At 33.8% G+C, this 12303-nt stretch overlaps 1 protein-coding gene across 1 annotated transcript; it reads left to right on the forward strand.

Annotated features, from left to right (window-relative positions):
- Positions 1–226: 226 nt before the first annotated feature.
- Positions 227–8623, forward strand: LOC131844555 (gustatory receptor for sugar taste 64e-like). Its single transcript, XM_059193469.1, has 10 exons — positions 227–338; positions 2686–2832; positions 3751–3911; positions 4786–4908; positions 5978–6120; positions 6254–6301; positions 6829–6991; positions 7699–7785; positions 8205–8245; positions 8566–8623. Exons 1-10 carry the CDS (start codon positions 227–229, stop codon positions 8621–8623), a joined length of 1083 nt encoding a protein of 360 aa, XP_059049452.1.
- The last annotated feature ends 3680 nt before the right edge of the window (positions 8624–12303 follow it).

Below are 12303 nucleotides of genomic sequence, written 5' to 3' on the forward strand. Positions count from 1 at the left end.
GAATAGTAGTAATAAATGTGTATATTTCCCAAAAGGGCTCACAGCGAAAAGTAACAGCAACATATAAAGAAATCAAAAGTGACATAAAAAAGTAGATATCAAAAATAAAAAGTTTATAAAAAGAATGAAATTATCATCTAAAACATATTAACAGTCCTGTTGTACATATATTATGCAAATATTTTATTGATATTACATTTGCAGCCATCATTTGGACAAATGTGAGATGCACAACTGTCTCCGAAGATCTATGCGCTTTTGCAGGTGGATGGGATTATTTCCAGTCGAAGGTTTGGATCAACCTTCTTGGACAAAATTGAGGTCTTTGTGCATTTATTGTATATTATTTACTTTATTTATTTTATTTAGGGGGAAGGGTTTGTTAGTATTGTGGAATAATAATCTTATTGCTAGCAATGTACTATGTCAGCTTGACCTCGACGCGTTTTCCCCTGGAAACTATCGTGATAAATTCCTTTTGAATATGCCACGATGGACTGGCCAACTTGACCTATTCATCTTATCATCCTCCACTGAAGTCCCGTCAGCATATACAGTTAGCGCAGGCTGGTCGATCATTCTATTATCATCTATTAAAAAAATACTTTAAAATTCTAGTCAAATGTTATTTTAGTGTTGAGTGTTGACTTTATTGTTCGTCAAATTTGTTTTTTTTTTGTAGCTCTATGTCGCAAATTAACAATATATTTTTTTGTTGCAGATTTAATTTACTGTCCGGTTATACTATTTACTACATAATTACATTATTGGGACAAATTACTATCACATTAATAACTTTTTATACGGTTATACAAACAGATATTAATTTACGTACTTTGAGTAAGTATGTCTGATGTCATTATGATATATATACGGATTTAAAAATAAATGGTGATGTTCTTAATTCGAATGTTGCTCCGATAATTCTGTATATAGTGTAAGCGTTTATACTCTGAACTATCGTTTTAATTACTAATATACGCTTGTGAGATGTGGACGCTAACCGCCGAAAGAGTCAATAAGCTACAAGTCGCCCAAAGAGCAATGGAGCGATCGATACTCAATATCCTTACGAGACTACGAAATATCGATATTAGAAGACGCACTAGAATTACCGACATCATAAAAAGAATCGCACAGCTAAAAATGGCGTTGGGCCGGTCATGTATGTTGAATCAGAGATGAGAGAGGGACATACATCTCTAATGTGGTGACCTAGGATCGAAGGCAAAAGTGTAGACAGACCAGCTGCCAAATGGTTGGACGGTGTCAAAAAAAAGAGGGCCGAACTGGACAAGAAAATTGGTGGAAAATTATGTAGGACCCCAAATTCTCCGACTTAAAAGTCGAAATATCGCTGTTTGCCGATGACACGGCTCTCTTTACATCCGCCAAGTCCCGTGCGACAATAGCCAGACGGCTTCAGAAAGCCGTAACGATACTGGGCGAATGGTTCCGTCGGTGGCGCATAGAAGTCAATCCCGAAAAAAGTGCAGCAGTGTACTTTAGCAGGGAATTCGACTCTATGAATCACTCGATCGAACTATTCGGCCAAAACATCCCGTGGGTTTCGAAAACGAAATATCTCGGCGTCACCCTAGATAGGAAACTAACGTTTCGTCCTCACATCAAGCGTGTCCGCGACCGAGCCGCCTTTATACTAGGGCGACTCTATCCTTTTATTAACAAGCACAGTAAAATGTCGCTTCGCAACAAGCTGACATTATACAAGGCTTGCATCCGTCCCATCATGACCTACGCTAGTCCCGTATTCGCCCACATACCCTACTGCTTAATCAACAGACTACAGGTCATTCAGAATAGGTTTCTGCGTCGAGCCACCGGTGCGCCGTGGTTCGTTCGTAGCGTAGATCTCCACCGCGATCTTAATCTGCCCTCCATCAAGCAGTTTATGAAGGAAGCGTCTCGACGCTACTTCGACTCTGCCCAATCCCACCCTAATCCGCTTATAGTCAGTGCGGTCGACTACGCACCGAGGAGTAATATCCGACATACGCGACAACGTCGCCCGAGGCACGTTCTCATTGACCCCGACGACCCCATAACGGCAGGTAACCTGCCCACGGGCCCACCCGTTCCACCCCGACCACACTTTTACACACACACACGACACCGTCCTCGCCGGCGAAGACGACGACCTCAAACACACAATATCGCGCATTCAACCGGGCGCCTGCGCGCGCCCGGGCGCTCCACACCGGCGCCCCCGGGCGCCTCTCCGATCGATCCCCCGTCCAATTCAAACGGAGATCGAAATTACGACGGCCTGAGCCGAGGTTCGAACCCCTAGTGGTGCCCTCAGACTAAAGTCGTATCCGTCGGGCAGGAGTTGGCCTTCAGCCGCTCCATAAGTCCTTCCGCGGGTTTGGAGTGCCATCTGCACTCGCCCCATAACGTCCGGTGAAGCTGTAAAGGCCAGCTACGGCCAACAGCATTAGAGTAGTCAGTAAAAAAAAAAATTATGTAGGAGTCCAGCAGTGGACTAAAATATTGTGAAGAAGAAGATTTTTAAAAACAAAAATACAAATGAAATTTAAGATCTATTTGTATATATGTATTTATTTCCTTGTTTATATCGGCTAAAATTTATATGAAGTTCCATAAGATAGAAAAGTCACCAAGTACGACAAGATGAATAGTGAAACTGTTATTTTTTAATTTCAGGTTTAACACTGTTTAACACAACTAATTTGGTAATGGCCTTTTTGCTGATGTTATTGGGAAGAAACTGGGCTGTTTTTATGAAAAATATCGTAAAGATTGAACATTGCATGAAAGAAATACAAATTTCCGAAACTGTTGCGAGGAAGTGTAACATTGTTTTAATTGTTGTCGTATGTATGCTAGTAGGTAAGTAGAGGTTATGTCTTTCAGCTGACTAGGTAATTGTTAATAATACCGTGTTCAGGTTATGAAAAAAAAACTATATATTTTAATTTCATTATTAAGGATACGTCAAACAGTTATGGATCTTGATCTATGGGACTACACAAGAAGCACAATCTTTTAAATTATTGAAGATCCATTAAAATCAGGTCTTGTATATATTATATAATTTCTAAGGTTTTTGATTTAATGTTTTCGATAATATTATGCTCGTGATACCACTCATGAATTGTTATTATGGAGGACAAAGATGTCATAAATGTTATTCTGTAATTTCACTGTCTTATTTTACCCGTCAATTGAAACAAAGCAAGCTGTTTGGCGACTGAAATATGTGAGAGTGTACCATGTACCACGTGTACAGGTACCCACGCAGAGAATTTTGTACAAACATTACCTCAAGTTCAACTGCAGTTTTTTTTGGCCATAATAATCGAAGAGCGACACAGTTTAGCGGTTTAGGAATTCTGGTTCTGTCTTTCTTCTTGTTCAAAAGGAAGTGCAATTTAATCTTCTATATATATAAAAATGAATTACTGTTCGTTAGTTTCGCTAAAACTCGAGAACGGCTGAACCGATTTGGCTAATTTTAGTCTTGAAATATTCGTGGAAGTCCAGGGAAGGTTTAAACGGTTATGTAATATGAACAAATTGCATATAAAATAGTGAAGACAACAATTTTATTTTCCCATACAAACGGCTGATACCTGTGAAACAGGCACAATAAACAATTTATTGAGTAATTAAACTAATATACAAAATGCCTTTATTTTTAATTTTGAAGTGGAACGGAGTTCCCGGGGTCAGCCAGTGTTATATATAATGCAGTTTTACTGTTTCCAGCGGAATACATATTCCATGTGTTACTACTGGCACAATTAGCATCGAAATGTATGGATCCATCTGATAATGCATGGGATTATTTGAATAATTATTTTCTTTACGCGCAAGGAGATTATTTTAGGTACATACCTTACAGTTTCTGGATGGGAATTCTCTTGCAGGTGAGTTCTAATGTATGAGCTAGAACAGCATGCACTTCACGTACGTCTAACTCTTTCTACTAGCAGTTTGCTTTGCCTTCTAGGTTGTGTTGTAATTTAAACAGTAAAATATGGAAGTTGCAATGTATGAAGGTATAGCAGTAGCAGGCGGTAAGGCTGTCGCTATCTGTCGGATCAATTTGGTTGTCGGATGCAATTTGGTTTGTGTCGGTGGTCCCATCTACGGAATAGTAGTAGTAGTGTAGTTGTAGAGGAGATTCAGCCATGAATACAAATTCACACCTAACATAAATTCCAGGTTATCTGTCAGAGATTGCTTATCGCGAAACGAAAGGGGGTCTCCCTTTGGTTTATGTATTTCTTCTCTGTGCACAATAATTTTAGTTATCAATATTATAATTTTATGTCGTATTTGAATTCAAGACATCGGACATTTGATTCAAGATAGATTCGGTTCAAATCGTGGCAGTAGAATAGAATAGAATAGAAAAACATTTATTCAAATAAATTTACATTGAAACACTTTTGAATAGTCATCACATTTTTTTTAATCTACCGCTCATTCGGGAAGCTGTCTTATCACAAGAAGAACGGGCAAGAAACTTGTGTGTTGCTCTTTTAAATAATTTTATTGTTAATTTATAATTTAAGTTTAAGTGTGTGAATACAAATATGCAGTAAGCAGTAGACCACTAGGTCATAACGCTCACTAATCTTTTATCACTATTATGAAAAATCTACCATCAATAGTTATATGTATAATAAATATAAATATTTAAAATAATATAGTAGGTATATGTATATACGAGGAACATTGTTCTCTCAGTTTGCACGCTTTTTAAAACCGACAATAACTATATGTAAATTGTTTCAGATAGCAGACTTACAGGCGGTATTTCTGTGGACTTTCAACGACGTACTTTTAATATCTTTCAGTACATATCTCGTATCCTACTTTCAAAATTTAAATAAAATTATATACAGTCGCGAAAAGATGGTAAGATAAATCGGATCATGTAAAAATGGCTGAAGAAATTGGAATGATTTTTTTATGGAATAAATGTTAAATATACCTATTCTAATCCTAATAATAATATTATAAATGTGAAAGTATGGTTGTTTTTTACACTTTCACGCAGAAACTAATGAACGGATTTTGATGAAACTTTACAGTAATATAGTTTATAAAATAACACATAGGCTATAATTTAAATATATATAATATTAGCTGTTCCCGCGACTTCGTCCGCGTGGAATTTAACTTTATTATTCCAAAAATAAATCATTTTTTATAAAATAAGTTACTCCTTATTACATTAGATACCTACCAAAAAAAGTCCCGTCAAAATCGGTCCAGCCATTTCAGAGATTAGCCGGAACAAACAGACAGACAGACAAAAATTATAAAAAATGTAATTTTGGTGTATGTACCGTAGTAAAAAACGTCATATGCATGTAGTAAAAAACGGTTATTTCAATATTACAAACAGATACTCCAATTTTATTTATATGTATAAATGTATAGATAATATATACAGATATTATTTATATTGGGCGAAATATAATGATAAATATCAAGTGTAATACGAAGTTGCACGGTTCAAGGGTATAAGCAGTAACTATAATAAACTATTTTTTTTTGTAGGGTAATCAATATTTAGTTTGTTTGGTTGTAATTAATTAATATTATTTTATCATGGTTGTAATACTCCTAATAATACTACTATCAATCTAGTATATGTACTACATTGATATATCGGTTTAGTATTTACTAGATCGGTCACCGAATTCGCTCTACGAATTTAGAAGTTGAAGTGGCAGTGGGCTGGTCATATCTATTACAGAACCCATTGTCGCTGGAGTAGATATGTTTTAGAGTGGAGACCGCGAATTGGCAAACGTAGCGTAGGACGCCCCGCAGCTAGGTGGAGCGACAACATACGTTAGATTACGGGTAAAAATTGGACAAGAAAGGCTGATGATCGTGTTCAGGGTCTTGGGAGAGGTCTATATACAGCAATCTATTGCAGGCTGATGATTTACTAGACCATTTTTATTTATTTCAGAAAGACTGGAAACGAATCCGCCTGCACTATTCTCACGCTGTGGCATTGGTGACGGAAGTAGATGTCCACATACGCAGTATGAGTCTCGTCACAATCTTCGTGTACCTGTACTTTATATGTTTTCAGTTATATAATACCATTAAGTAAGTATTTTTTCATTATTTTTTGTGTTAAATATTATTTTTCATAAGTCCATTTCATCACTTATTGAATAATCAAATTCTACCTCTTTATAATGTTAGTGTAGATTCGATATATTTGTCATTTCTTTTTCAGACAAGCTCAGGGCAAAACATTTGGATGTGATCATGTAACAGTTGACGAGTAAGTACAATTCCATGAATATACATTTTACTAGCTGAGCCCGAAAACGTTGTTTTGTCTTATAAATAAACATCGCAATTAAAAAATAGGAGTTGAAGGTAGAAGGGTGAATATTTAAGGTTGTATGTCTTTTTTAATACCGAACTATAAATAAATTAAAATAAAAAAGACATGTCAAGAAATTAAAAATAAAATATTTTTATTTCCAGGCTCATTAACCTAATAATTATAAATGTTCTTGTTTGTTTGTATATTACCACGACTAAACAGCTTAACGGATCTTAAAGAAAATTTGGTTTAACAATATTACATAGATAATGTTAATATGTATAATAAAACAATATTGATTTAATGTATTTTTTATATATAATTAAAAATAATATTAGCATTCTATACTTCATCTCTAGATAAGCTATAAGTGTGTCTATGTCAATGCTTCTCCGTCCGCGAAATTTTTGTAAAACGGGGTACAAAATTTCTATTTCATGTATTAATACTATGATTATATGATACTTTGCTCTTTACAGAAGTTCCCAAATAGTGTACCGGGCTGTATACTACATTTACTCTACAGGATATTTAGTCGTGAGATGTTTCATGACATCTCTGTTGGCGGCTAACATTCATTTAGTGGCTGGGAAACCACTTATAGCTTTAAACGAAGTACCATCAAAGGAGTATACTATTGAGGTTATATTTTTTTAAATACCTGCCCCACCTATTACCATTGCACTTCACATCGATATGGAATATATTCCCATACGCTGGAACCTACGTAGTCTCGGTTTCAGAGAAGATTTCTCCTGCACACACTTCGATTGTAGAATGAACTACCTGCTGAAGTTTTCTCAAGAGACTACAGCATGGATTTATTCAAGACGGGTATAAAAAGGTAGTTCATTCCACAATCTAAGTGTACGCGGGAAGAAGTTCCCCTGAAATCGCACTGTCCTGAAAGACCACAGGATCCAGCGTGTGGGGAAGAATTCTCTATCCATGTCGATGAATTATCCAAAATAATTCCTACAGCGTCATATAGTCCCAAACTAAGCAGATCTTGTGTCACGGGTACAATACAGCTTATAGAAATAGTTATTTAATTATTCTCTATAATACATACGATATAACATCACCCATTCCAATAAAAACAACCATAGTCATAAATACAAATATTTGTATCGTACAAGGATTCGAAACCGCGACCATCGAAAGTAAGGCGGTGTACTAAACTGCCAGACTGAGGTCGCTGAAGTTGTGAAGGTGTAGGTGTTATTTCTGATAAGTTTTCATGCCTCCTGCATGAGCGCTCGCACAATATCTTCTACCTATGATAGTATAGTTATGTGCTAACTTCCACTAAGGAAAGTATTATGGCATATTTGCATTTACTGGCGCAGGTGCAACGATTTCAAATGCAGATTAGATATGCTCCGGTTGCGCTGAGTGGATTGATTTTCACTATAACTCGGAAAACTATACTTAATGTAAGTGTTTACCCACGCCTAAATCACAAATAGATCTTCTCATATACATATATCTATCTATCTATCATATACATATATATACAATTATCACATAATCACATAAGATAAAATCGTAAAATTATGACAAAGCAAAAACTGTTTGTTTGTGCTTGCACGTAGAAATGGTTGAGTGAAATATTCAGTGAAAATTTCAATTTACTGATCCCTCAGCCAATTTATTTTCTTTTGTTTATTAAATATTCGAATATTCAAAATTTCAATATGTTTATTTTTCTTATTTGGCCTAAAAACATGAACCTAAATGATCTTATTATGCATGCGTGAAATACTGTTCGGTTTTATTCAAATATTTTTATTTTATTTTATACAAAATCATTCGTTGCATTCAAAAGTTTATTATTTTTTTTTTATATTTGCAGGTGATTGCCACCATTACGACTTATGAATTAGTGATGTTACAGTATTAGTGATTAATTTTTAATTAATAATTATTATAATTTGCGTAGCAAACAAAGAGAAAATTGTTATATTACGTCTCATTTTCTGTCAAATAAACAGGATATGATACCAGGCGTTAGTTTTATTGTTTACCATTGTTCCTGATTTACCCCGCCTTCGCATCGATGCCTATAACTTTGTGAGTTTTGTATATACAATCATAATATACATAATACTAAGAAAATACATAAACATAATACATACAACTTTAAATAGAACAATGAGCAAGTATAATATTGACTTAGGATTACGTAAACTCCAGTAATTTCTTTTAACGTTTAGATTTCATGTCTCCATCTTGCTAATAAAACTTCCTAATGGAATTCCTGAAGGCAAATAATACTTTTGGAGTTTCCAACAGTTTCTTCCATTGGAACATTAGATTTTTTTAATTATTTATTTCTTCAAACTTCATTTAATAAGAAATTGTGTACAAATGCCGGATGTAGATACCTACATGGTTCATTATATGTTTTTTTGGCTTGGCTTAGGTAAATAATATAAATAATAGGTACATGGAAGCTATCTTGTAAGGTTTTATCAATGTAATAGAACCCAAAACAATGATTGTTAGAAAATTTTGTCTGTCTGTGCAATTTGGCGCATAATCTTCGAAATAACTGAATCGGTTTCGTTGCGTATTCATTCAAATGTTGTCGTAAGTATCGCTTTAAATTCAGTATTTATTTTACTTCAATTATCTTATAAAAAAAAAGTTACAAACTAATAATATTGTGAATACGTCGGATACAAAGTATGCAATCGATACATGTACATACATATACAGGCTGCATTTGAGGTTAGGCACAAAGTGAAATTTAAGTCCAAGCTGGAGTAATTAACTTTAATTTAGGCCAGCATTTAAAGAAATAGTATTCGCGATTACAAAACAAAAATATCTGTAGTACCGAGAAAAGATCGTGACAAGATGTAGATTTTCTATTATTTCTTCTGGGATACTCTGTAGTTATACATCGACTATGAGAGCATAATAAACTACCTTTATTTAGAACCCATAGGTCATGAGTTGGTATAAGACCTTGGAAAATAATTTGACCAAAATGTGGAAATATCAAGTGTTGTGTTTACCATAACTGAGCGACTGACAATGGTTTTGACTATCACTTCTAAGTGTCTTGATAGTATAGACTACAGATGATGTATATTAATGAGAATATTATAATTAATATAATTATCATGATCTTACATCTCAACTCCATATTATATTGATCTATCTATTTGCATTTATTACATATGAATGGATATTATGTTGAGTAGTTTTCCCCCATATTCATATTATTTTGCTGATGACTTATTCTGGTTCATATCACATCATTTTGTGGACCGATTTGTATACTTTTTATTTATTTATTACATTTCTCTTAATACTAATATTATTACAGTGTTGGAACTTTTTAAGAGCCTTCAATGTCATTGCTATGGATAAACAACCATTTATGAATTATGGAATATAAATATTTAGTGAATCTAAGAATTTGTTGACAAATAACATGTTATTTTGTGTTGTTCAAATAATATGTATTGTCTTGTTTATTTAAGTGTACAGATATGAATATTTTATTGTTTCAGTTAATGTTTAATATATATAATTATATGACTATTATTTTTGTATGAGTTTCTATATTTAAAAAATTACCTGCTTTTTAATTGAAACCCCTAATATTTTTGTGATTATTTTCATAATATAAATATTTTTTTTGTAACATAACTTATGCTCTATTTCCTTACAAAAGACTACCATACTAATATTATATAGTTGAGAATTGTCGTTTGTGTCAGGAACTATGGGTTACGAATTGAAACAAATAGTGTTGTATTTGTCATTTATCGAGGAAGGACGTATATCTATATATACTGTATAACACTGCATTATTAAAAAAAAATTGCAAAAACTCTCAAAATTGAGGTTCCTCTTTCGTAACTCTACTAATCTGTTTTAAATTTTAATTCTGCCTTTTCTGTAGTTATATTGTAATATACCATTGAATTCTGCAGGTTTTAGAAATAAGCAATGTAACAATGTATATTTGCTACCATTTGCAATTTCTATTTAACAAATGTGGATGTTCATTAACTGAAATACATTGTTTCAAATAAGACAACATTGTTTTTGACGTTACATATTGTTCATATACATAGATACGTGATGTCTGCTACATTCCACCAGATAGTATTAATTTATTTAGCTTTGTAATTTCATACAAAATAAACTTAGATAAGCAATGTTACTGTGCATATTAGAACAGCAATATTTAAAAGTTGTAAGTTTTAGAAATAATAATATTGGTAATTCTAGATAATTCATACGCCATCTAGTTTCAACCTAAGCGAACCGTGTGTTTGGTACTGGACAACTGATGTTAATATATATAAAACTATAATAGACGTAAAAACACCCATACCATTATAAACAATAATTCTCATGAATATAAATGTTTGCGGAATCGAACACGTGACCGTCGGAATTAAAACGGCGTGTTAAACTGCTAGACCACCTTCGCTAAAAATAACTAATAACTATTTATTTATTTATTACCTTTTCACGGCTAAACGGCTGAAAATATTCTAAAGAAAATTGGTGTAAAGATAGCATAAATAGGGAGAACATATCTTATATATATCTTTTATTAGAGCACTAAAAGCCAGCGGCCAGAAAAATCAGACGAAGCTGCGGGTAAGAGCTTGTTTTAAGTAAACGTAATACGAGTACGTGAAGGTCTGAAGTGTGTCCTTATCACTTACCGGTAACAGCATCCGTCTGATATAGGGTCGGTGTGATATCCAAGATTATGTTATTGGGTCCGGCTCGACCCCATTTACATTTCAATATCAAATGCCACAGTTTATGCAAATCCTTGGAATATTGGCAGCGCGCAGAACTACCCCAGTTTACATAATACGCCGCTAACACTTTTGTAACTTTATTAAAAACTTCAGCCATGAATTTGACAATTTTCAAATAAGTTGTTTCTATTCATGATTATTAGGGGTTAAGAATTTACCAGGAGAGTCTATACAAAGTTCGCTGTTCTTGCTAATCCCGGAGACAACTGGACCGATTTTGACGGGACTTTTACTAACATGACATGACCCGATTTTGACGGGACTTTTACTAGCAGATGACAAATGTTATAAGGAGTAGCTTCGGCTACTTTTATGTAAGGACTCTTATTTTATTATAATAATAAACAAGTTCCACGCGGAATAATTCACGGGGAAGACCTAATATACAGTTATATTTTTAAGTATAAGAGCATCAGCATATTAGCGTTTATCTGCCGTTTTATCTGTCACTTTATGAGTTCGCCAAAGAATATTGGAATGACGTTACGTTACGTTGGAGAGACGGTATCTAACTTGCTCTGGAACCGTTCTGGAATAGGGTTGCGGAAGACAGAGTTCAATGGAGAGGTCTATTCCAAAAGTTACACCGATTTGCATCAGATTTTATAAACCACATAATGCCAAACTTTGCCAATAAAGTCTTAATTATTATTATTCTGCTGAGATAGTTGCTGCTTCATCTTTGTGTCATATAAAGCTAAATCCATTTCTTTTATTTGTATATTTTTATGTACTTTAATAATGCTGTGTTTTTAATTGCTAAATAAATAATTTATCTATCTATGTATTTATATTTTCTTTTTCTGCAATGGAGTAAATAAATTTTGTATTTAAAGTAAGAGACCGTAATCAGTTGCTGTCGTTTGGTATCTTAAAAGAGCAGAGACAAATTATTGTATGTTAGCCTGGGGGACGGCTAAAGTTCCTTTAAACAGATGATAGCGGTACAATTTTAGATCCATGATATACGTATATATACCATTCATGTGAAAATAACTATTTTTTTTTGTTCGATAGAACTACGTATATAGCTAAAATAACTTTGAACTGAAACGACATATGCAACCTTTTTATATTTATATTTATTAAAATAATATTTATGAATGAAATTATATTCAGTTTTCGTCGAAGTATGTTTAGTTTTACTTATCGAGA

The sequence above is a fragment of the Achroia grisella genome, unplaced genomic scaffold (assembly GCF_030625045.1).
Source record: "Achroia grisella isolate CSIRO2021 unplaced genomic scaffold, CSIRO_AGI_Agris_v1 utg402, whole genome shotgun sequence".
In the NCBI taxonomy this organism is placed as follows: Eukaryota; Metazoa; Arthropoda; class Insecta; order Lepidoptera; family Pyralidae; genus Achroia; species Achroia grisella.

Coding starts and splice junctions, on each gene's coding strand:
- LOC131844555 (XM_059193469.1), top strand. CDS start 227: ATGCACAACTGTCTCCGAAGATCTATGCGCTTTTGCAGGTGGATGGGA. Junction 6,302..6,828: donor GATCATGTAACAGTTGACGA/GTAAGTACAATT, acceptor TGCTCTTTACAG/AAGTTCCCAAATAGTGTACC. Junction 8,246..8,565: donor TATGAATTAGTGATGTTACA/GTATTAGTGATT, acceptor TTTAACGTTTAG/ATTTCATGTCTCCATCTTGC.